This window comes from Oreochromis niloticus, linkage group LG14 (assembly GCF_001858045.2).
Source record: "Oreochromis niloticus isolate F11D_XX linkage group LG14, O_niloticus_UMD_NMBU, whole genome shotgun sequence".
Taxonomy (NCBI): domain Eukaryota; kingdom Metazoa; phylum Chordata; class Actinopteri; order Cichliformes; family Cichlidae; genus Oreochromis; species Oreochromis niloticus.
Genome location: NC_031979.2, coordinates 19,653,006 through 19,679,499, shown reverse-complemented (window position 1 = coordinate 19,679,499; position 26,494 = coordinate 19,653,006). Strand labels below are relative to the sequence as shown.

General features: G+C 42.3%; 1 protein-coding gene across 1 annotated transcript; it reads right to left on the bottom strand.

The window, feature by feature from the left end:
- Nucleotides 1-172: 172 nt before the first annotated feature.
- On the bottom strand, nt 173-23,644 carry tlcd2 (TLC domain containing 2). The gene is made up of 4 exons (XM_003458620.4): nt 22,939-23,644; nt 22,551-22,633; nt 17,592-17,674; nt 173-3,027 (listed from the first exon to the last, which is right to left on the bottom strand). Exons 1-4 carry the CDS (start codon nt 23,115-23,117, stop codon nt 2,647-2,649), a joined length of 726 nt encoding a protein of 241 aa, XP_003458668.1. The 5' UTR covers nt 23,118-23,644; the 3' UTR covers nt 173-2,646.
- Nucleotides 23,645-26,494: the final 2,850 nt, after the last annotated feature.

Here is a 26,494-nt window from a genome sequence, read left to right as displayed (position 1 = left end):
ATGAACAATGCCTTTGATTGGTCGGCCCACCTGAGATCAAACTGGGTCACGTCACCCATGACTAACAGTGAGTCGGACGCTCCAGATCTGGACCTTGACCCGGCTTCTTCTTTTATAACCCTGATGCTAATCCAAAAATCTGCAGAGAAACGTAAAACAGAACGCTCATTCCTTTGATTTTATTCATTTATTTTAATCGACACATAGCGTTGTTATGTAAACATACATATCGCAAATTTAATTACAAAACAATTTTGCCAAAACTTGAAAAAATAAAACTGTTATATTTACACCGTTATATTCATATGCGACAGTCTGATGACAGAGGATGATTTTTGCTTTCAAAACTGTCTCAGTTGCTTCAGTACAGTATTTCATTTCATCATCGAGAAGCTGCAGTATCAACAGTCTTCACTGTTATCACTTCATCAGAAAGAAAGAAAGAAAAAAAAAGAACTTCATGAATGAATAAACAAGGGCACACTGATGGAGTAATTATAATTTGTGTGTTTATGCCAACAAGTCACAAATATTGAACCACAATATTTAATATTTTTTAATATTTGACCTCATAAGGTCTGGGGACAGTCGCATTTGGAAATCAGAGCCATACAGGTGATCAGAGCTACGAATGCTTTTAAAAAAAAAAAAAAAAAAAAAAAAAAATAATCATCATCAGGTCATTAATATGACTTGTCTGCTAAGGCGTGTCACAATTCATTAAAGCACACAGCAACATGATGAACAAATGATATCATACAAGCACGATTTCAATAACATTACAGCCGTATTCATAACACGTTCACGAGTGAAAGCTTGTTTGTTAGAAAGAACTTCAATTACCAACAACAAAGCTGCCCTAACAAAAAAAAAAAAAGCTAATTTAACATTCAAAAGAAAAATAATTTAAAAAAAACAACAACAATAACTCAAACTTTTTTTTCTTCTCCCAAACAGTGTTTTTTTTATTTTGGAAAAGCTGTGCGCTGTGTTTGTTACTGGGGCTGGAAGGCCTGCTTTTCAGGGCTTGAACATAAACATATTCAAGCATACACACTGTGAGGAAACTGTACGTGAAGAAAGGAGAAAAAAAAGTTGCTAAAAATGCCGCCCCCCCCCACCCTCTAACAACGTGTCTTATCACAATCATATCAGCTTCAATATAATCAGCAACAGGAAAACTCGGTGAACACCGTGTCACCTTAAACTCGTTTTTTTAGCACAAATAAATTACAAAGATGTACAACAAACCAATCAAACACTGATTATACACAAAGGCAAAAAAAAACAAAAGCAAAACGAAATGGCATCAATTATATTTCCATGCCATAGAAGAGCTATAATGTTGTGAGCTGAGCTGGAAGAAGAGGCCGTGTGAGGCTGTGTGTGTATAATAGTCTGCTGTATTCACAGCTCTCAGACCAGTTTGTTCCCGCCTACCTCGGGGTTTTCTCTGCTTTCTGTCGCGCTCATCTCCGACTTTAAAACTAAAGGCAGGATGGCAAAGATCTACAAAAACCCTTCAAAGTAAAAGCATCTCTGGTGATCTTGGCTGAGCTAAGGTCACTGAGGTGAGGTGTAGGAATGTGCTGATACTTCCTGCCTGTCTGAAAGCTCCTACTGCAGACGCACACGCCACGGCGCACTGTTGAAATATTAATTACTATTCTAATTATTGAGTTTACTCAACTAATCTACATCGTTTAGGTTTTCCTTTCACTTCACAGGGTTCAAGTTTAAAGCGCAGCTGCCCGCTCATGGACAGTGATGTCATCAGTGATGGATCCAGGAGATTTCGCGTCGTTCCTCTGAGGTTTACCGATGCGAAGATCCCGCCGGGTGGGCCGAACTGAAGGGCACGAGCTGTGTTAAGCATCAGGGTTAAATGTACAAGGACAAAACAGACACACGTTGTTGTCTCCCAGTTGTCATTCTTCTTTTTGTTTAAGCAAAGATTTGCATTTGCTTGATTTTCTTTATTTAACAGGTAGACATTTCTTTTTTTTTTTTTGCTGCCAATCACCAGCAGCATAGTGAGTGTTGGAAAGAGGCAAAGAACTGTTGTGAGCTCTGAGGTAGCAGGTGGTTTTTAGCTGAGGAGATTTGGTGGGAAAGGCATTCACCTCTGACGTCACCCCCACCGAAGAAATAAAACTCACAGCAGCATAACGTGTATATATCCTATGTATAGAGATATACATCTATATGTGAATAAGAGATTATTGTTCCAAAGTAAAGAGAGATATTTTATATTTATGTTTCTGTTTCCGCTGGCTGCATACATGGACGTTAGAGAGGCTGAGTGCATTGTCAAATATCGCGAGCTACATTTCAGGATCGATTGAGCTGAAACGCCGTGTGACAATAAGGCGTTTGGTGTCTCACAAGGCCTCAATTTATTTATATGAAGCACTGAAATATGGGAGAAAAAACTGCAGCTGATCAGTAGATGGATCTGAGGTGAGGCTGTTTGATTGCACTTGGAGTGCTTGTACCTGTAATGTAAGGGAGGTGCAGATCTCTCTGTCTTCCCAGCTATGAGTATTTAAACGCAGGCAGTACAGACAGTACAGAACCTCAGCCACGGCGTGTTAATGTACAGTAACGTGTGCCCCTCTGAATCCTTCACCTTCCTCCCCCTCCTCTCTACGTCTCCTTCTCTTTCTTGGCCTCCCGGGTGCTGCTCTTTAAGAAGTCGCTCCTGAGCAGGCGGCAGAAGAGGACGATGTTCATGGCCGTCATGATGGCCATGCCCACGCTGCCCAGCGTGTAGGCCAGGAGTGGCACCTTGTCCCTGTTGAGCACCAGCCACCGGGTCATCCAGGCCAGCGTGTTGATACGGAACACCACGTACGTGCCCAGGTTGATCATGCTGTTGACGCGGTACAGCGTGCTCGCTGCCATGTTGGCCATGCGCAGGATCTGCCTGATGTGGAGGAACACGGAGTTTATCTCCACCAGCAAGGCAACCACGGCGAAGCCCACGTAGCGGCACGACACCACAGCGAGGCCGAAACAGGTGATCACCTACAGAGGAAGACAAGGAGAGAAAACGGCACAGAGGAACATTACAGCAGGTGAAAAAACAAAAACAGTATTATCTACTACTACTAGTACTACCATAACTACCACTAGGATTATTAATATTACTCTCTTCTCATCAGTGATTCTGTCCCTTCACTAAAAACCAGTGAGTGCATCACTTTTTCATTGTGATGCACTCACCAGCAGATTCACGCAGAATCACGCGGTAGCAACTTAATGCATTTAGACACAATCAAGTGAGGTTCAACGCGAGCTTCAGAATGAGGACAAAAATGGATCTCAGTGAGTTTAAATGTGGCATGGCTGTTGGTGCGAGACGGTCTGGTCTGAGTGCTTCAGAAACTGCTGATCTGCTGGGATTTTCCCCACATGACCATCTCTTGGGCTGAAAAAGAGCAAATATGCAGTGGAGTTCCTCTGTGTGTGGTGTTGATCCCAGAGGTCAGAGGAGAATGACAGGCTGTTCTGAGCTGATAGGAAGGCAACAGTAACCAGATATGCACTGTTTAGGCTGGTGGTGGTGTCATGCTGTGGAAGATTTTTTTTTTTTTTGGTGCACTTCAAAAACAAGCCAGTGTTCACACATCACACCTATTTTTGCAGGACATCCTTTAACTAGGGTCTCCTGACTCTCCCACACTCTGATATTAAAACCAGAGGCTATCGTGCTTTGAGGTTGTGGCGCCCTTATTTTGGAACAGCCTTCCTGACTCCATCAGGTCAGCTGACTCTAATTTGTTTTAAATGACTCCTGAAAACACATTTTTATAGGTTAGCTTTCTCTTAATCTTTTATTTGCATGTACGGAAGTGCCAGTGAGTGTAGAGAGCATATACATATCTTAAAAGCTTTTACGCTCGTCATCATTGAATAAGATTACAAGATAATGTTTAACTAGACACTATGTGCTTAATGGAGTTTGATAACTGATATGATAAAAGAAAAAAAATCATAGCACCGTAACTTAATCTAAAAAAAAAAAAAAAAAAGCAACAACAAAACCCTGTAGTGACAGTGAGATTTGAAGCAGTCACTTTCTCTTATCTTCTCAGCCTATCAGGAGGAGGCGGTTGTGTAAACATCTGAACTTCTGCCCTGAAAACACGCCGCCACTTATGACAGCATTTTACTTAACGACCACGTGAAGCGCTGCCACTCCCACACGGTGCTTATGAAAGTCTATGATGTAACTGACACAGGAGCTCCACAAGGTGGCAGCATCATCATTCAAACAACTCAAACCCTGGAGGAGTCCTACTGCAAAAATTATGGGATGTTGTGAAAGAAAGAAAACAAAAAGCTGCTGTGCAACATTTTCCCAGCAGCGGTGTCTCAGGTATAAAATCTGGAGGACAGGAGAGCGTCTATACTCTGTTCGGCCAACTCTCCACAGGGGCCAGCAGGCGCTCACACCACCACAATTCATCAGGCTTCATTCACACTCAGACACTGCACCGCTTAAACTGGCGTGTTTAAGCATTAGGAGTGGAAGCTGGAAATAAAGGCGGACTTAAGGAAAAGCAGAAAACAGCTGCTACAGGTCACGGGGTGCTGTGATGTGTGATGTGACAAAATGACCTTTACAAACAGGGCTGGCTCTGTTGGAGAAACATGTTGTGTTTTATGGGTTTCATGTGATCACTGTAATGTAGCAAAATGTCATGTGATGTGTTTCTGTAGATTAGGCAACAGGCCATGTGAGGGTCACACTATCCCCCGAGTTGCACATGTTACAATATAGCGCACATGTGTCGAACTCCAGGCCTCGAGGGCCGGTGTCCTGCAGGTTTTAGACGTGTCCTTGATTCAACACAGCTGATTTAAATGGCTAAATGACCTCCTCAACATGTCTTGAAGTTCTGCAGAGGCCTGGTAATGAGCTAATCATTTTATTCAGGTGTGTTGACCCAGAGTGAGATCTAAAACCTGCAGGACACCGGCCCTCGAGGCCTGGAGTCCGACACCCCTGATATAGCGGATCCATTAGTGCCAAGAGGTAAAGTTCAGCGTCTTCTTCTTTGCTGGATGTGTTTCATTTCCTCCTTAATTCCTAAAAACTCCTAAAACGAAGTGTACACTGTGACCGCAGCACAGAGGAGTCACCTCATTGAATTTCATTTGAACTGTAAAAGACTATTTTTGGATTCCGCCTCGCTCACTCACAGCAAAACACACACTGAGTAATCAGAGCACAAATCACACCATTTACCTGCCTTTAGCGCATAATGACAGTAATAACTAGGAGCTGCATTTGACAATAAACCTATGCCTATAATGTGAAAGGCATGCAGCACCAAACATTCACACACAGGTGAGATCACACACCCAGCAGTGGCCTGGTCACTCTTCTGTGACATTCCTGGTACTGACTCCAAATCCCCAAAATAACAAGTTGGTCATGACATTTTGTCACAGGTGGCCAACAACATATGAATGGATTAAGCAACTTAGTAATTTGGTGACCCATGTCCTGGGAAATAGGACTTTAATAACACACTGAAGTAATGTGAGATCAGAAATCCTTTATTTGGGACAAAAACAAAAACTCTGTCACACTTAAGGACAATGCGCTCCGTTTCCACCTCTCATATCCACACTGAGGCAGAAGCGATGGCTGACATGATGCAACTGAAAACCAAAAGGATGAATGAAAAGTCCAGATTGTTATCATTTAAACACACAACATGCACCAGAAAACACTCTCACGGGTACCAACAGAGGACCGGACACCTGCGAATCATCACACACACGCTCCAATGAGCAAACCCACAACCTCACAGTGAATTCAAATCTAAGTGACAATTGTCAACTCAAAAACTGCAGCTCCTATGGAGGCCACACGAGGTTGGTTACAAAAGCAAGTCAATCCCCATGCCCGACTTTAAAAGGCTGCTACAAAAACCTGCTTGGCCTCCAAACAACTGTGAATGTGAGTGAAAGCGGTTGTTGCCTCCTTCACAAAACACAGAGTTTCCATGAATAGCTACCACATCAAACTGAGAGCTCTGAATCAACTCCTCTGGAGCTTTGATGAGGGCACTCACTGCCTTCAGTTTAATTTACTACAGTAAGAGCAGCACAGTGGAGGGTCTTTGTTGACTGAAAAACACATCCAAGCTCTATCCCTGTTGCTAAACGCATCAATAACCCTTAGTGCCCTTCTCTGTCATCTCCCAAGCACTCAAGAAGAAGAGCAGTCTGCTTAACCTGTGTAATCACCCACATATCCACACGCCCCCCATAAGCAGCCAGACTATGGTTACAAAATCTAGCAGTGGTCTTTATCCAGGCTCATCTGAAGTCTAATCTCATGTGGGTGGATAAACCACGTCAGAACATGGGTCCTTATACAATCCGGTGATAAGGTGACACAGATGGATTTAGTCTTTGTTACTTCAGTGTGTCATAAAACAAAAACCCCACTACATTTACTACAACAACAACACCCGCCCCTCTCCATGGTTACTTAAAGAGAAAAAAATCACGTGTGTCCACTTCTTTGGCGGTTCGCTCTTTTATTGGTGTTTGTTCATGTCCTTTCAGCCGTTAACCTAATCTTTATGTGAACACTGATAGGAGAGTGCCACTCAGGGCCAGAAAACATCTTCAGTAATACTTTTCAAGGCTGCTGAGAACGGCTGGGTAATGGGTCGTAAAAAAAAAAGAAAAGAAAAGAAAAAAAATAGAAAAAAGGGATGTGCACAAAAGTCCCGCTAAAAAAAGTGATCTGAATTTATTTATTCCAATGATATAATGGAGTGTGAGCACAGTGCATGTGACGCAGGTGTGCAAACACTCCACTTTCATGAGTTTTAACATTTCTGTTTTGCAATAAACGGCTCTAAGAAAATCATTCTTATGGATTGGATTCCTCCAGCTCCCCTTGTGGCCGAGCAGCCACCAGATACCAGAAAGTAGCCAAAGCCGATCCTGGTGTCTCCTCTTCTGTTTGTCATCCCTAAGCAATGGTGGCCAACCCTGATTATCAGTTCTGTGGTCAGCACTCTGCACTTATAGAGGGACTCCCAGTAATCCCACTCCCCCCTACACCACCGGTCTCTGCGTCTGTCGTGATGGAATTGATTCAGGATTAGCTGGATTTGCCAGCACATCTTTCACACACAGAAGCACAGAAACACCCACATATGACCCTCATTAGGTAACTGCACAACCCACAGCAAAATGGATTAAAAGAAACAAGCAAAAAAGCAAAACTCCATCATACCACATTTAGCTGTTAGATTAAGATTTTTTTTAAAAACACATTAACATGAAAATATACTGGTTGAAAAGCTTGTTTTATATATGGGAGTGGTTAAAAGGTTAAAGGAAGCTTATCTGAGGAAGATTTTGTGGCATTTTATGTCAAGAATGAACTTTAAGTTTAATTCTTTGAAAAACATGTTAATGCTTCATCTGCAGGAGATGATTGCAACATATAATTAAAAAAATAATCCAAAAAGGCTTGTTAGTAAGGAACCTATATTATACACACACCTGTATGAAAACAAAGCAGCACAAGTGTTTGTTGCTGCATTCTTTTCCCTGTGGGCTCAATTAGACGTACTCGAGACCCTGGTGAGGGACCATCACCGCTGCCCGATTTCAGGGGGAAAACATTGGGCGCTGAGATAGTGAAGATGACAGAGGTTGTCACTAATCCCAAGTTTTCCCAAGCTTTAAAGGAAAGAGACTGACCCAAAAGTGGGGCAAAGTTCACGTGATAGATGTGCAAAGACTTATATTTGTGCTCAAAACTGGCTCTTGCAGGCTGAACTGACTAGAAGTGCCAGAGCGAATGAACCTGATGGAAGAGGAAGTTATTTCTTCCTTTTTCAGAAATCTTCAATCAAACATTGTTGCAAAGAGAGGTAACACCTGTAAAAATGGGACGAGAGTTAGTAAAAAGATTCCCGTGACAAACCAGTTCTTTCAGTTCTTCGTCCTGTGACTCAGTCGGAGAAGAATTTCAGGTTTCGGTGACGTGCCGTTTGCACAAACTGAACGCTGAATAATAACTAAAGAAGCAGAGAGGTTATTAACAAGGGAGGTGCAACGCTGTGTTTGCAGTTTACGTGTGTGTGCATGTGTGGGAGATGTCACAGACATGGGAGACTCAGGAGGTGCTTCATCAATCAAACAAACCTGTCTGAGTACAGCACAGTACAGCTGTGCAACACAGTGTGCCATATAATAATAATCCTGATAAACGGATGTAGGTGCATGTTCTTTTATTGATTATTTACTGCTCTACACATATAATATATAAGCACATAAGATAGTCACAGCTCATAAAAAATCCGTTAATGGATAGGCCGAGTGTGTCTAAAGAAGAGGGCAGGAAATGCTTAAGTGAAGCTGATGGAGAGGAAACTACAAAGAAGCTCAATATATAGGATGCTGGCAAGTTGTTAGTAGGTACACCAGCAGTGGAGTGATGGGGAGATGGGACCATGGCATGCTAACAATCACGTGTACAATCCAAAGTTTGAAGGTTCATGCAGGCCTGTGTACAAGAATGAGGCATGGGGCTCATTACTGCTATCATGAGACCTGTGTTAACTCTGCTCAGCTGACAGCAGCACAACATCTGGTGAGTAACTGCACAAATATTTGTTCGTGCATCTCCGTGATCAGTTTAAATTGTGTGTATGGCTTTCATTTGTAGCCGTGCATGTGCCATTTCAAATACAGACTCAGAGCAGAGCTCGGTGATTGGTCAGTTTTGGTGAAGCTCGAGCTATTTTCACACGTGCACAGCACCTCTATGGAGTCCCAGCCTTTTTCACTACTACTTATTTTCCCTTTGCTTCATAGCACAAATTCTACTGTTCTTTGGATAGTATGCAAAGATAATAATAGGTAATCCTGTAATAGGTAACACCTGTACACATTACCCAGGTGGCACCCTCGCCTAAAATTCTGTAAATCACACACACTTCCAGGAGCGACAGCTGGGTTAAAGCGAGTGACCTCATCTTTGGACAACGTTCGGATTATCCTGACATCTCTGACGTTCCTGTGTGAAAACAGCTTTGGTCACTCGAGGTTTTTAGGCACTGGCTGTGCAGAGACAGGTAGTGGTTATTTCCAGTGGACTGCATGCCTCATCATTGACCTAACTTCTGTCCGCAGTGGCCAAGGATTTGAGAAGAGCACTGATGATAGGATTTGCAGTTGCGCATGTTTTGGTCATCTTTAACCGTAAAACAAGACAGAGAAGAATCCTTAAAGTGCCACAACACGGCTGTATCCATATTCCTCCATTAAAGACAGCGTAGGCTCAACAGACCTTTTTGTTAATAAAGAGAATATAAACCTTTTGGGATGCAAAGATAAGCATAGCTTCCAGATCTGAAGTACCTGCATTTTTTACTAAAGGCCAGCAGGGGGCGACTCATTTGGAATCAGACCTTTGACCTACATCAACTATCAGCCAGCTATTACTCGGATCCCTTCCCCAGCATTTCAGCCCCCACTGACACCTTTATCCAGTAACGCTGTGACCTTAATAACTCACATGATGGAAAAGCTGGGACAATGTCTCACAAAGGATTCGTACTCGTATAAGATTTTTAGGAGATGCACCTATGGTATCAAATTGAAAATCCCAAGTTGTCTCGTTCTTGAGTTATTGTGTTCACGCCGCCCACCTGGACAGCCATCCGGTGGGTTACAACAATACCCAATCTGTCTTTCTTGGCCGTGGGGTAAAAAGACGATGAAGACGAGAGTGCTTTAGGGTCAGTGTACCTTCGGTTTATCGTGACGGGTGTGCTACCCTACGAGCGTCCCTCTGTGTTTCTAAACAACAGTGAAAATGCTCAAATGTGTCACACCTCAGCTGCGTGTCACCATCCTGCAATCTTTGTTATGTGTGTCACTACTGCGTTGCATTGTGTCATATTTATGCTGGTGTCCTGTTCACTGCTTGCAAAGTAAGATCATCAGATTTTAGTTGCTAAAATACTTTAAAATCTTGACTAGCATGCTAGTTTGGAATATCAGACACAGACCATCACTGTGTTCATCGTAATGATAAATGATTGTTGCCTTTCTTAATGAGGGTTTGAGGCCAAAATTAGCTCTGAGATTGGAAAGACAGTTCTGCCACTCAAGAAACCCACAATTTGTCAAGTATGAACTATAGTTAGTGCGTGCACTGGTGAGCTTTTGCGGCTTTAAAGGAAAAAAATCCTGATGACTACAGTGGGACAGGTGAGATTAACGACATGGAAATGGAATGGTTAACTGCATTCACTACAAACGTTCAATGTAAGGTTGTTCCTCTGCTGTGCTCTCACATGCTTTCACACCCACCCACACCCAATCACACGCAAGAACCTCTGATGTTCCCACAGTAGCTGAATCTCGACCAGGTTTTCTGTCTGTCTATCTTCTTTCTTTTTTTTTTAAATTAATTTTTTAAGCTTTCGTTTGAGGCTACGAGGTGTGGCACCGGTGGAGAACAAACACACAGTTGTTATGTGCCCCACCTCGCTTTTTCTGACGTGACCTGCAGCTTACCGACAACTACTCCCTCCTTTGTAAACCCACTGATAGATAAATGCCTCTACAAACAGCATTCCTGGTTGTTATGCCAACAAGAACAAGCGCCATTTCCCTTTTTCAAAGCCAGCCTCTTTGGGAAGCATGACATGTGTTTGCATATTTACAACTGCTCTTTCCTGCTGTAGGCGGAAGCCACTGTAACAGAAAAGCCTCACTGACACTTAAGACTGATGCACCGTGATGGGCGTCACATTGTTCTGGCTGCTGTGCTCTCCATGGTTTTGTCTTAAAAACATTTTAAAATCCAAGAACCAATGATAATATTTTTTCCCCAACTTCTCAGGCACTACAGCTGAATCATTAATTAATTCTTGTAAGAGAAGCATGAGCAAACTTGCCAGTGTTTTTTTGTTGTCAGTTTACATTAATAAGCACCAACTATGCAGGCACCCTATGCACCCTAGGTGTAGACTTCAAAGAAATAACAGGAATGACTACTTGGCTGATGGGTTTCCAGCAGTCTGTGACATTGTCTGCAAGACAGTGTACAAAATAACAAAACTATGTGACCCGGACCCCAGCAGACTTGCAAGCACCTAAGGTATGATCGAGGCATGGAGCCGTATCGGCCATTACGCTCGCTAACTTAACAAGGTCTCCGTCGGATGTTGCGGAACAAGGACATGAGAAGTGAGCTACTGGACCGAGGACATATCCATCCACCTGCTGTTTAAACCTTCTGTTTGCAAAGGGCAGCCAATCAGAAGAAAGTTAACTTGAAAAAGCAGAGAAATTGAAAAACAAAGTTTATTTTAGACTGTGGCTGAACTGCAGAGCTGCACTGTGCATACCAGTTTACGCTTCAAGTTCACTTCATGACAGAAGTGACGTCCGCAAGCCACGCTTTGGGCCGGTACACGTGCCAAGCGTACGATCGTAACAGGTTTTACCTCCATTTTAGTGACATGTCAGTGCAGAAGCTCAGAGTCACAGATTATACACAGGATGTTGCAGCAGTTTGAAAAAGCATGAGAAAAACGTCTCTCCACCTACACCAGCGCTGATGTGGAGGTTTTCGTCAGCTCTCCCACTGGTATAAATGGTGCAAAGCTGTGGGAACATCACCAATGTGGCGTGCATGAATACATTCTTATCCCGAACTGTGAATTATGCAAAGTTACTCTAGTAAGCACCAAGCAAAACATATGAAACAGGAAATGAGCAGTAAAAAAGATAAACAGATAAAAACTAGCCACTATCTGGCGCTGGACCGGTAAAACGTGTGAGGCCCGGTGGGATAAGATGCTACTGCAACAGGCATAACAAACAAAGTCAAAGACCTCTACAGCAGGCAGAAAGTTCTGTATAAACAAACAAGTACAAGGTCCAAAGCAAGCTCTGTCATCCAAGACAAGAAACTGCAGTCACTGAAATTGTTGATTTATTTTCCTGCTTTGTATTTGTTGCATTATGAGTATAAACTGTGCCCGACTCAAAAACAATGGACAAGGAAATTCTTCAGACATACCATGAGGGTGGAGGAGAAAAAAAAAAAAAAAAAAACCTCAACAAAAACCAGATATTATACTACCAGTGTGGAGAATCTCATTGGTATGTAGCCATGTGAGTGGGTGGTACAAGCTGCGGAGAGTAGGTGTATGAGTGGGGACGGGGGAGATGTTTGGCAGTCACACAAGGATGGAGGAGTGGAGAACAAGGCAGAGTGTGTGATATATGATGTATGGCTCCAGAACAGAAATGTGTGGAGAACGAGCGCACATTTGCAGAAGCCCACTCAGGAAGTTAGAGGTTTTCTGCTCCATGTTGCTCATGGGAGCCTGAGGTTCATGTGGAGACCAGATGTCTGTCCTCCTGTCTGGATATACACACAATCTGGGGACTTGCGGGGTTCCCCGCCAAAGAAAAAAATAAAAAAAATTGACCAACACACACATGGATACACCATATTTCATGGCCAAAATAAATGTATGCCCACATTCCACTCTCTGCCATCTCATTGGCCTACTTTACTCTCAGCGTGTGGCATGATATTGTTGTCTTTGTATTTCTCATGCTGTCTCTGCTCACTCGGCTAACTTGCAGCAAAAACAAAAGCAGTCTCCAGCAGTCCATGGTTTGACACCGGAGATGCAGAGAGGTAACTGTTGTTCACATATTCAAAAAGGAGGAGCGGCAGAGCCCACAGACTGCAGATGGAAATAAATATGACTACCAGCAAAGACAAAAACACGTCATATCCGTTTAATAAATGGCTGATATTAAACTTCCAGTGGCAGAGAAGGTAAAGGCTCAACAAATTTCTGCATGTGCATCAGGAAATATTTAAGTTCTGTGGTGGCGTCAGGGTTCCCTAGAACGAATACTGGAAGGAGTAGCTGATAAAGCAGGCAAATGTGCAGGTTAATCAGGTTTCAGAGTGAGTGGATCTGCGGCAGGCAAGGCATCCCAGTAAAACATGTGTCCCGACACCAGTGACAGCCAAATAAAATTTGTTCAAGTCTCTAAATGTGGCGTTCCCCACTGGCTATTTGAGACAGCTGAGCACTCCTCCCACAAATATCCGTTTTCATTCCTGGTAAACTGACACAAGGTCCATTAATATCTGATGTTTGTACATCATGAAGCAAGAAGGATCGAGACTATCCCAGACTGAGTTTGAAAACCTGGCTAAAAGGATTTTTGTGGAACACAGATACAAACGAAATGAACGCAGCAGAAGTTTTATCCAGGATTTCGCAACATCTAGAAGAACAACAGCAACTATCTAGGTGTAGATTTGGCCAGTTCTGTGGTTTATTTACTTCAACATAATCAGGGCATTAGTCACTTTAACGAAAGATAAGGCTGATGCAGCTCTCTGCAAAAAGAATCCAGCTGCACTTTGTTTACAGCTCTATAATAACACAATAATAGTGTAGCAATAATTTAGAACTAGGTAACCATGTAAACCTATTTAATTACATATATCTTACTTTTACATATAAGGTAAAAGTAAGAAACAGCCTAGTATTAACAATGTTTTTAGCCAAGTAATGTATAGGTTTATCATAACAGATTAAACTGAATGTAAGAAACTAACAGTTTTATTATATTTTCTGGTTATTACACAAAAACTAATACAAATGTTTCCAGGTAATAAACTATGGCAGACATGTGCCCTAGTACTAATGACAACAACATAAAATATGTTCATGCCAATAAACAAAGGACTATTTTTTAGGATATAAGGTTGACATAATTTCAGCATTACACATCGTCATCATTACGTCATTATACTAAAAATATTTAGTTCCAAATAGTGCTCAGAAAGTACCTCTTTTGTTTGCGAGTCATTATATTGTAACTATTACTATTACCAACTGGTTTTACCTTATAGGTATTGTTACATTAGAATATACATTATTACTCCTAGTTAGTTTAACATTACCCAGCAGGGTTATTACCTTGTAATTAAATGGTAAAAGCTATTACATAGTTATGTCTTAATTTAATTGTTTCACCCCAAATTACTGAGTTGTTGTAATAAATTCTTGGTGAACCTGTTTTAGAAGAAATGTGACCGATGATTAATAGTTCCATATTTCACTGTATGTGTGATCTGGGCTTTTTATTGCAATATTGGAAATAACAGAGCAGCTGAGAAGTTAATGACTTCCTCATTAACAATCCTATAATTCTGCATTTGTGTGTAAAACACCAACTTGAGCATTAGAAGTATTACATGGGACTAATGTGAGTATACATGATGAGGAGGAAAAATAGAATCATCATCAATACTATACTTAGATTTGGGTTTTTAAAGGGTTACAGCAGACAGGAAGCAGTCAGTTAACCTGTGAGGCCCTGATCTGCTTCAGAGAAGTGTCTGCTATGGTACGGCTCACTGAAGATAACTAAATTTTGCCTAATGAGAGAGGGATGACAGACATTTATGAAAGAAAACATGCCGCAAAACGTAAAATCCCCTGTGAAGGAGCTGTGAGCCTATCTGTGCTTCTACTGTGTATCATCATTAAAACCTCAAATGAGAACATTCAATATATACTGTTACTCACATGCTTTCAGGCTTTGTGGAAAAAAGAAAGTCTGTCCTACTGCGTCTGGCTGGCGTCCTTCTTCTTTTTAATTATGTGCTCACAGTTTCCAAGAGTCATGAGTAAATATGGCTGAAACATACTCATCGTAGGGGTGGGTGTTTTCTTTAAGCGATCACTTTGGTGCAGTTTAGCTCAAACAAAGGCAAAAAAATTGACATTATGTAACTATGCCCGACTCTAGAAAGCTCTGCACAATATTTTTATCAAACATTAAAGATACCATTGTAGGTACATATCTTTGACCCTTAGAAGAAGCCACCCGACTCCTGTCAGAGTGATCAGGCCTTCCTGTTTTGCAAAGGAAGCTCGAGCTTACAGCAGACAGGATCTCATCAGGCTCGAGTGAGTGTGGCAGGGCCCACATTTTTCTGAGACAGAAATAAGAAGCTGTAATCTGCATAGCAGTCAATAAGGAGGAGGGGGGGGGGAAACTTTCCATGGAGACTTTGACTTTATTATTTCTCCTGGACCGCTAGAACAGATCAGCAAAACTGCACTGAAGTTACTGTGCACTTCACATTTACAAGATCGTGCAACAGGTGTGACCACAACTGACATTCAAAATGTATTTTTACACGCATTTCCACCTGTACAGTCAACAATATTTAGTCAGAGGGTTTGTTTTGCCCATGTTATTTTATGGCCTACATCAATCAGCTGTCAACATATAACAATAAACACTTTTTTTTTTGTATATAAACACATGTTCAAAACTTTTCTCAAAAGACACACCCTCCCATATTTTCCACTAACTTGTGGAAAATATGGGAGGGTGTGTCTTTGAGTCACAATTGCTGTACATGCAGCATGGCATATGCACATTTTAGTTTTCATGTGTCACTGCACAGGCAAAGCCAGGCTGTACACTAGGTCTGCAGCATTGGGGAGATGAAATGCAGGGGGAATATGAATCAGCTGGCTGCCCATATGAGCTGAAGATTAACTAGAGAGCAGCCTTCTGTTCTAGGATCACATGGCCAGCTGGTCTTACTGGGTTCAGGTCTTAGCACACTGGGAAAACTCCTTGGACTGGTATGTGAACACCTGACATAGTAACCTACTGTATACCATATGCGTTTGAAAGAAATAAGGAAAAGAGCAACAAAAGTAGAAAAGAAATGAGTCAAGATGATGTCAATATTGCAAAAGACTTGAGGGAGGATTGCTTAACGCTGAAATGAGGCGGTGGACGTCACAGAAAAGGATGAATGGTACAATCGGGAAACGAAGGGTGTAAAGAGATTTAGTTTGCTGAGAAGCACAGAGAGCCGTGTGAATGGCCTCCCACGCTCTAATGACAATCCGAAGCCAGCTGGCCTGGCCAAAGCACCCATTCACTAGACCTCCAGGAAGTGAAAGAGAAAAAGACGAGACTTTCAGAAAAAAGGGAAAACGAATATCTTCCCCCAGTTAGTCCTTTGTCACCTACAGACAAGTGATGCTGGAGCTGTTTCCCACAAATAATCCAAAACATTTGAGACTTTTGTTATAGCATCATGTAAAATAACTAATAATTCACAACTGAAGAAGTTTTCTTAAATTAAAAATGAGTGATTGGAGTAACTACCGAAGATGCAGAAGAAAAGACGTGAGGTGGGAAATACAATAACAACGCGAACACTACCGACCAGCCTTCAGCTACAGTATCAAGTGATGGGATTGGTTGAAACGGGGCCTTAACGTGGCTGTCAAGCTGTGTGGCAGAACAAAGGAAGCGTACTAACAAAGGGGACCATATTTATCTTCATGTGCTCTCAGCGTCACCTCACACCGGAGTCTGTTTTTCCTTTGCTCAGTTTCACTCTCAAAAACCCACCAAAACCAGCATGCTGGCCTGGATGCATGTGGAGCGTTGTCATAAAACAACACTTGATTCAGGCGGATTCATTGCTCTTTGGCGATTGGTTAGGGGAAGAAAAAAAATCCCAAACCCTCACAGAAGAGTGGAGACAATGCCAGATTGATGATGCATGTCAGATATCAGAGAAATGACGTGTATAAGGAATTCCCATATACTATCTTGGTATCATTTGAATTGAAAAACCATAAGGGATGAGCCCAAAATATCCCTGTATCTTTCTAGCGATAGCATTTATTTATAGCATTTCCAAAATACAAAGAGTTGATTTTTTAACGCATGCTTTACATCTACAAATGTGTAACTGGAAGATCAGCGCGATAATTGTCCAGTAACCTGCTTTTTAAAGTCTGCAGAAAAATACTTCCACGCTGTTTATTAACACCCAAACAGAGGCTTAAATCGTGACTGCTGCACAGTACAAATCTGCTCCAGCCCTGGCAGCGACCTGCACCTGATAAAAATTTCAACAAAGCTCTTGCCAGTAATACACTTAGACTAACAAGAGAAAGAGCCTGGCAACAGAAAGCAATACACAACACCTGCACGGTCCTGGATGTAGGTCATGCAGTCAGAATTGGGGAGAGAAAATAACCAATGAGGTTGTTTTGGGTTTTTTCCCCCCGTATATAGCCACTTCAGGTCTTTTCCCTATTTAGAGCAAAGCTGGAGGAAGGGTCAGATCATCTGACCTCCACTTCCCCTCAGGAAAATATGCCAGCATGCTGGGGGTCAACATGCCACAAAGACATTTCTATCGCAGGAATGTGATAGAAACAAATGAGTGGTTGAACAGTGAGTGTGAGGGGGGAAGTCAGGTGGACTTCACAAAAAAAGCAGGTTGAAGTGAAGTGGAGGGAGGCTGTCGCACTGGTATGATCGTCTCTTTAGTCCTCGCTCTATGTTACTTGACAAGAAAGACGGGTATTTTGTCTTTCTTGCAGGTGCGCCACTACTCTAAGATGAGATCACTCTGGAAGAGGCCTCTCTTATAACGCGAATCATCTTTAGCCAAGATATGAGATCTTTCTCTTTTCTTTTTATTTATGAACACATACCACGATGTGATGAAAGAGCAGCTCCCAGGACTGGCTCAGCTTCTGGCTCCTCAACATGTCAAAGAAGTCATAGATGAAGTAACCTGTGGGCACAGAGAGCATTTCATTAATCACTCGATCAATCAAGCCAAACGCACCAGATTCCTCTGACGACATCGGACTCGAGCTCATCCAAGCGTGTCTGCTTCCGTGACAGCAGCGAAGGCAACCAAGATGCCTCTTAGAGAGAGCCTATTCATATTCTCCACCGCTATGCGCCCCTTCCCGCTACTAGCAGTATCCATGGTGACGGCTTTTTAAAATGCTGAAAACATAATGAAGGCTTGAGGATGGGGACGGATGGGGTGTGAGGGCGCGCGGGGCTTTCGTCGAGGCTGGATTTAACTCCATTATGTTGGAAATTTGACACCAGGACCCCTCTGTCAAGCTTGGGTTCCACTCGGCATAAACAAATTAGCACACACCACAGATTAAATAATCCATGCGGACTGACATCAAGCTTTTAATTTATGCGTTTCTATTATCTGATCACCAGTGTAGTCTTTTAGACACCAGCTGTTTCAGCTGCAAAGGTTATTTTCAGTCAAAGTCGTGACCTGCCAACTGGAACACATGACTTGCTGTGTCTTCATAATGATTCATTCAGTATTATCTGACACGCAGGTGTGAAAAAGAGGAGTGACCAAAAAAAAAAGAACAAAAACAAAAACAGAAAAGAAAGAGGGTGTGTGTGTTTTTTTTTGAAATGATGGGCACAGCTCCAGTGTAAAGCTGACACATAACAATCACCAAAGCTCGGAGAGGCAGAGAAGATCAGTTTCTACTGGATTCGTCTAAAGGAACTTGATTGTCATGCTTACATTAGCGGGGAATTCCTTACTTAAGCAGGGGAAATCAAACGGTAGGGCTGATACGTGACTTCAGTGACTTTGTTGAAAGACTTTCATAAGTATGCAAAACCTGATAGAAACACCTGGCTTAGTCTGACAGAGCCTGTAAACATGGACTGATTGAGGCAATGTAAACACCAAAGTGCTGCGTTGAGGTACTTTTTCTCCATTTTACTGTAAGTGTGAAACACCACAGGTAAACTGCAACACAGAAATAAAAGCATCGAGAGAAGAACGACAAGGACAACCAGGTTTGCAACAGAAAATGCTACACAGCATTACATTACAGATGGGATTAAACCATCTGTATTGCCAATGAGAGCTACATGCATCCTATGGTGGAGTTACTAATACCTGAATAAAGGGTGGGGCAGTGGCTCCCTCAACCTCCAGTAACCTTTTTATTGAGTGCTCATGTAGAGTTAAACATTTTCATCTCAGCTACACCTGTAAATTTCAGTTTGTATCCCACCTGAATGGCACATGCAGAAACACAATGCTTGACCCAAATATAACACGTTTTATCAGAGAGCTTTGGAGCTGCCAAGACAAAGTTGTGACCTTAAATCAGTACAAATGATGCAGAAGGACCAGCGCTGTCCTGAAAGGACACCCAACAACATTGAACACTTTTTTCTAGGCACGGGAATGAGCTGGAATACTTCAACGGCAAGTATAAAAGATCGACGCAACAATTTCTCCATCTGAAACTCAAAGTTTTGGTCATTCTCTCAAAATTTCAACTTACTGACTTCTGAGAAATTAACCTGACATTTAGAGTTATTAACTCAAAGTTACAACTTCGCTCTGTTTTGCAAAAATGTTTGGTTTTTTTCAGTGGCAGAAAAACACCTTCATAGATGGGTGAAGCCTTAAACCTCCATTCTCTTAATTCCTAACGAGAGGGCGGCACATGGGCTGCACACAGACTTGTGATCATACAGAGGTTTATGGGAAAGCTCCACAATATCCTGACCTCTACAAACATTTTCCTGAGGAGTTTATGGGCTCAGGTCAGACCGAATAAAACATCAAGTCCATTTTATAACTTGTGCTCATTTTAAGTGTCTGAGCAGAGGATCATCCAGGCTCATTGGATAATAACTCCCAAGCGGTTAGCCAAGGAGGATGCAGCACTTACAGTCAGTAAGACCCGCCCCTTATTAGTCATGGTTTCAAAACACCAACATGGTAATACTCAGCGAGGTTTCATAACAGAACTTCAAAAATGAATGGGTGAAGTCATAGAAGCTACGGCCATCTTTTATACTGTACTTGCGCACATGTGCTCACAAACTTTCAAACAACAGCGAATAATAGCATTTTTTTTTTTTTAGTAAAAGTATACACAAAAAATCTCCCAGTTTAAACTAAGTCTGATAGGTGGTTGGAAGGAGATGCACAACAGTACTTAAAAAATAACATAAAATAAAATATATATGGCATGAATCTTATTATGCTTATCACTGTATAATGAGAAAGCAGGATATTGTGTTTAATTTTTATCTCAGACAGAGCTTTATGTACTGGACAAAAGTGGGGAACCACTGATGTCATGTTACTGTGAGGTCTGCAGCGTGGTAACACAGTGAGGAACAGCGCACAAATCTGCTGCCCTAAAGTCTCAGAAAACCTGCTGAGGGCCCAGAATCACTCCACATTTCTGCCTTTCTGTGGTATCTGATGTGGACAGCTTGCACACATCAAGTGACTTTCTTTGAGCAGTTGATGTCTTGGTGAAGTCACATGACTGTAACAGGGGTTACGCTCTGTGCCTGGGACCAATGATAATGCCCCTCATTGATCTTCAGATACAAACACTGATCCTCGTTTTCCTCCCCTCCAAAGCAGCGTTTCCTGAAGGAATGTCAAATATCCTGGGAATCCTCTGTTAGCGCTCGCCAGCCCGGCACAGATCCAATAAATGTGCGGAGTTAAGAGGGCTCATATGCCAAAGGCTGCTCCAGAATACTCAAAGCATTAATGAGGAAAAAGTAAAACCAGAGCAAAGTTGCTATTTTAAGAAATCGGGGTAGCAAGAGCACCTTGGTTTGAAAAATCTTAATGAAATCAGGGAAAATCGAATTTATGCAAGTTTCTTATCTGGTTTAGAGAGCTGACGGTAAAATTCAATGTAGCCTACTTGATACACAGGATGTGAACTTCAGCAGAGCTTAATTGAATTCAGTCAAACACAGTTTTAGGTTTAAACACATCCTGGTAGCTACTACGACGATATCGATCGATTTAACGGTAAGAAAGAGAAAGGCTTTATATTTAAAGCATGTTAAACCTGTGGTTTAGCTTATTCACTATTTCAAGGCTCTAGGGTGTAAAAATGCTCATTTTAATGTCCACACCATTCTGATTAGGTCAGGTGTGAATCTGACTATCTGATAATATAAACTTTATTTATCCCAAAAGCTGAGAAATATCTCAAGTTTACAAATTAGCCTAAATAAAGTGAAATATATATGTGCAGCAGGTAAACAAACATTACAGAGAAATCCCTCACATGGGGCATAAAAGTGAAAAAAATAAAAATAAAAAGTAATTTTTTTTAATAAACTCAAAATTGCTGTTGAAAATGTTACGAAAATATATATTTTTTCCAGATAAAGTAAAGTGGACTTTACTTTTTGAGCAATCTTAGAGTCAAACCATGCACATTTGAACATGTAAAAGTTGACTTTAGACCTTTTTAATCATTTGCTAACAGAAGTCTAGCAATACAAACAATACTATTTGTTTCAGTCACATTTCCAGCATGGACTCTTTACACTCCTCACCGGTTACCCAGTTCTCACCTGTGACCCTCAAAAATCTTGTTTGTTTGGGTTTTTTTTTTAATGGTGGCTCACGATCTAGAGCAGCTTGTCCATCTGGTTTGAAAACACGTGTGTGGATCCAGCTTGCAGTGTAAAAAGTTTTATATATAACACATTCATTTACCTTGGACTAAACTGGGAGAGGGCAGAACATGAACTAATCTAACAAATCTGTTAGATTAGTCAGGTGAATTAACCAGCGTAACAAACAGCAGGGCCGCACAGTGGCTCATCAGTCAGTGTAGGTTTGAAGCTGTCCCAAAGACCTGCTTGTCAGGTTATCTGGTGATTCTGAAGTGGCTGCTGGAGTGGCGGTAAATGGTTATCTGCTTCTCAGTCTGTTAAGAAAAACGATGACTGGGTGTGCCGGCACGAGAGAGGTGTGCAGAGGGTAAAAGTAATAAATCAGCACTGGATGAAGGTTACATGTCTGAACCTATGGGTGATAGTGCTATAAAAAAAAAAGGGGGTAAAAGGGTAAACCTGCACAGCTGGTACAGCAGCTACACCTGTTACTGGATCTCTGGGGCAACATGTAACATACGTGTGGCATTACAGTTATTTTGTTTGAAGCTCTGAAGAAGTTTGGCTTATGACCACAAGCATTAAAAAAAAAAAAAAAAAAAAAAAAGTAGTGGTTTAATTCTGTAGGAAAACAACAGCTGTTTCCTGAGATGGAGATGATGGCCAAACTGGAAACTTTTGAAATTTTTAAAACTCAAGTGGTTCCAACTGATGGGTCCAGAGGATGAACATGCACATTTTGACACTCCTATCCACATCTGCTGCACTAAGGGATCAATTAAATTAAAGCCAAACAAAAAATTGCGTATAAAGTACATAAAAGAACTTAATTAAATAGACAAAATGAAGAAAACAAATATCTAAATAATAAAAAATGAAAATATAACAAAAATATCGAATAATGATTAGTTTTATTTAAAAGCAATAAAGAACAGTAAGCCAAGCTCTATTAAAGCACTTTTTTTCATTTGTTGACATTAAATTCAATTAAAAAGGTGTCCAGTTGGTTAATCCAATATAGATAACTGCCAAGCTATGGCTCGGATTTGCCCGTTAAAATAAAAGGTTTTAAATAAACGATGTAAGCCCTTTAGACTGGAGTTACTTTGGCGCCATCCAGGAATTAGATTTCACACTTCCCCTCGGGATGGTTGCACTCAGTAAAACCGTACACATAATTATCGCGTAGTTGTGACGCTAAGTAGGAGACTACTCACCGATTGAGAAAGACACCAAGACATGAGAAAACACGGAGTGAGTCTCTATGAGATCCTCGGCCATCTGCGGGTGCAGGAAAAAGCTGGAAAAAAAAAAGATTGACAGCGGTTCAGATAAAGCTTTTCCAAATGCCTGGGTCAGTAAGTGCGCCTCTTGTAACACATGGGGTTATAGGGATAAGCAGAATAAACGATAAGTTATGTCAACAGCGACTAAAAAAGTCAAAATGCATTAAAAATAAAATCAAATACAGCCCTGTTTAAAACCACATTATGGACACATCCGTGCGCATCCATCTATGCGCACAACCGAACCAAAAGCAAATCCCAACATTTTCCTTTCCTCCAAGCAGATCCACACTGAATTAAAAACTTCTTAACTTCTTACCAAAGCACTGCCCACGTCGCGGTGATCATGCTGTGCACACACGACGTGGAGATGTTTCTCCATTTCCAAGCGTTCCTGCAGGCAGACTCGGGTGTGGGGAGTTTTGCGACCCCGCTGTTCACGAACTTGAAAAATCCCACAGAGCCCCCGATCGTCAAAATCACGGACCCCAACTCCATCGCGAAAACGTTTGGTCCACGAGGTGAAGACTTCAAAAGCCACAAGTGCCTCCCCCCTCAGACTCCACAAAGTGAGCGCCGATATATAAGGTGGTGGTCGTGGCGCTACTGCTGCTGCTGGCGACCGTGGCCCAGACAAACACACGACAGCGGGCTTACTTGTTTGCGACGACCCAGACAGTCACGTTAACACACCGGAGAGCCACCGATCAGCTCAGGTCACCAGGCGCTCAGTTAGGCTCGTGAAACGCACGGCTTGGCGCTTATTGTCCACAGAGAGCAGGCGTAGACGCGTCTGGTGAATGATTTCCCGCTGACATGCACTGAACGTGAAGTGATTTCTCTCTTTTTTTCCTTTCTTCTCCCTCTCCCTATAATAATCGCGTAAAGAACAGGCCCGCGATCACAGGTAGAACCGGTAGGTGTGAATGGAAGCTCTAGGAGTGATGCCCTGTTTCCAGTTGTGAAACCGCCCTGTTGTAAAACCTCATCCGTGCTTGTGTAACTTTTTGACATCAACACACACCAAACAGCAGCTTCTCCCCGCCCTACTATGAAGGGGCGCGGCCAAGCGCGGTTTCACGTGTTGTGTTGAGTTCACGTGCTGTCCGAAAAGCCTCTCATAACTTCTCTCGTAACATTTACGGGCTTCATAACGACTGCAAACATTGTAAGTCTGTGTACTTTAGACTTTGCTGTTCTGAGAGGCTCTGCAGGACAGTGTTTCAGTGAATACAACACTGGCTGTTTTACGCACTGTTATACTCTCATTTACAATTTATAACTTTATAAAAATAAAGAAAGATCTTATTATTTATTTGGCTGTTTCCTTTGATGGTTGTCACAGTCAATCATCTGCCTCCATCCTACCCAGCATCATCATGCATGTTCGCCTTCACCACATTCATGAACCTGCTCCTGATTTTTGATATCCTTTTTGTCCACCACTCCTCCGCTGTGCATGTCCAACCCGTCTCAGTCTTGCGTCTCTACCTTTGTCTCCAAACTGCTCCACCTGAGCTGTCCCTCTGATGTAATCATTTCTCATCTTATCCATCCTCCTCAATCTTAACACCTTCAGCTTGGCCCCTGGTCTTTGTCTTCAAACTGTGCATCAGAGCACGCTTCACTATTATCTTAGAAACCTTTCCATTCACTCCTGATGTTATCTTTCTGTAGCAAATCACCCATGACACTTGTCTCCACCCACTCCACCCTGCCTGCTCTCTTGTGCACTGTCTGTTGCTTCGGATGGTTGACCCCAGGTATTTAAACTACCTGTACTCTCTGCAGCTTCACTGCTACACCTGTCCGCATTACACGGATGTATTCTGTCCTCCTTCCACTTACTTTCTTTCCACTTTTCTCCACAGCATGCCTCCACCTCTCCAGACTCTCTTCCAAGCAGATCCCTGATGTAGTCCCACCCCCACTTTTAACCCATGTCACTCCGACCACACACCTCCCCACTGTCTCACTGCCCTAGACCACCCTCACATACTTCTCTGCCACTCCAAACCTCCTCATGCAGTACCACAGCTCCTCCCTTGGCACCCTGTCACATTCTTTCTCATGTCAACAAAGGCAAAGTGAAGCTCCTTCTGACCTTCTCTACCAATTGTTAAAGACAGCAGTAGAAAGATTAAATGTACAAACAGTTATTAATTATTGTGCCATCATGTGCAGTTTTTATAACAGATTGTTATTGTTGCTTTATTCAAAAAAGAAACTCCAGAATTCACTCGAACCTCCCACAAACAAAGTTATAAATTACAAACAGCCTTTAAAGCATCACCGCTTCCAACCCAAATCATTGGCTCAGAAACCACCGCGGGTTCATGGGAGTAGTAGTTTATTTGTATATGTGACTACAGATCATGTAAGGGAAAGCGAGGTGCTTTGATACTGGCATATTTGTGAAATATGACTGCAAAATAAATAATAGTCGTATGATCCACTCTGTTCTGTTTACATGGTAGCCAAATGAATGTTTTATTTCCTACTCGTGTGTTTTTTTCCTGTGGTATAGACCAAACGAGCGCCGCTTTCATTCACGCCCGGACCTGAACATGCACGTGAATGACTGCTGTGATATTTAATGACACAGCGACATCATGCGGCTAAAAGCAAAAACACACACAACCATAAAGCGTACTGCGCTACAAAGAAGAGCAAAATAATTTGTAGAATGAGTGTTTTATTTCATCTTAATAATCAAAGACTAATGTAGCATAGATTAAAAGAACAATACACTTGGATGTATTTTATGGGTTAACGTAAGTTTTAATAAGCTTCTCAACTGGATAACAGGTGAATGAGCTCTACCACCTCCTCCACATGGGGTAGCTCGGTGAAGTGGGACGGCCAGTGTCAGAATATCACTAATTGATCTCCTCCAGTACTTGTGTCAAAGTATCTTTGGGCAGCCAGAGCCACTTCCATATTCTGAGATGGGTCACTGTGTTGCATATCTGACCATTCAGCTTTTGTTCATTTATTTACTTTACTTTTTATTTAATTTACTCCACATCCCAAGGACCGAAAGAGCTACAGGATGTTGGCTCTGACATCCCACCTGATGAAGACCTTGGAGCGGCTGGCTCAGCTTTGGACCATGGTGAGCTAATTACTGGACCCACTTCAGTTTAACTTACCAACCTGGCACTGGAGTTGATGACGCCATCATTCACCTCCTACATTGTTCCCTCACTCACCTGGAGACCGCTGGGAGCACTCAGAGAATCATGTTCTTTGATTTCTCCAGTGCCTTTAATACCATTCTTCCCACAGTTCTGAAGGACAAGCTGGAGAACACAAGAGTGGGCCATCACCTCACTACATGGATACTGGATTACCTCATTGACCGACCACAGTACGTGAGAACTCAGGGCTGTGTGTCGGACAGGGTCATCTGCAGTACGGGGGCCCCACAGGGAATGGTTCTGGCTCCGTTCCTCTTCACCATCTACACTGCAGACTTCTTCCACAACTCCACCCAGTGCTTCCTGCAGAAGTTCTCTGACAACTCTGCAATAGTCGGCCTCATCACTGATGGGGACAACAGGGAGTACCGAGAACTGACTCAAGGCTTTGTGGACTGGTGCCAGCAGAACTACCTACAGATCAACACTAGAAAGACCAAGGAGCTGGTGGTAGACTTCCGCAGGCACAAACATCCTCCACAGCAACCACTGAACATCCAAGGTATGGACATTGAGGTTGTGAATAGCTTGGTGTTCATCTGAACAATAAAGTGGACTGGGCTCACAATTCAGATGCCATCTACAGTAAAGGGCAGGGCAGGCTGTACCTGCTGCGGATGTTCAGGTCTTTTGGAGTGAAGGGCCCACAACAGGCTGATCTGGAGGGCCAGCTCT

Excerpts from the sequence above, each read along its gene's own strand:
- tlcd2 (XM_003458620.4), bottom strand. The coding sequence starts at position 23,117 with ATGGAGTTGGGGTCCGTGATTTTGACGATCGGGGGCTCTGTGGGATTT. Across the intron at positions 22,634-22,938 it reads GCGACGTGGGCAGTGCTTTG|CTTTTTCCTGCACCCGCAGA; the intron begins GTAAGAAGTTAA and ends TTTTTTTTCCAG. Across the intron at positions 3,028-17,591 it reads TGCTCTTTCATCACATCGTG|GTGATCACCTGTTTCGGCCT; the intron begins GTATGTGTTCAT and ends CTTCCTCTGTAG.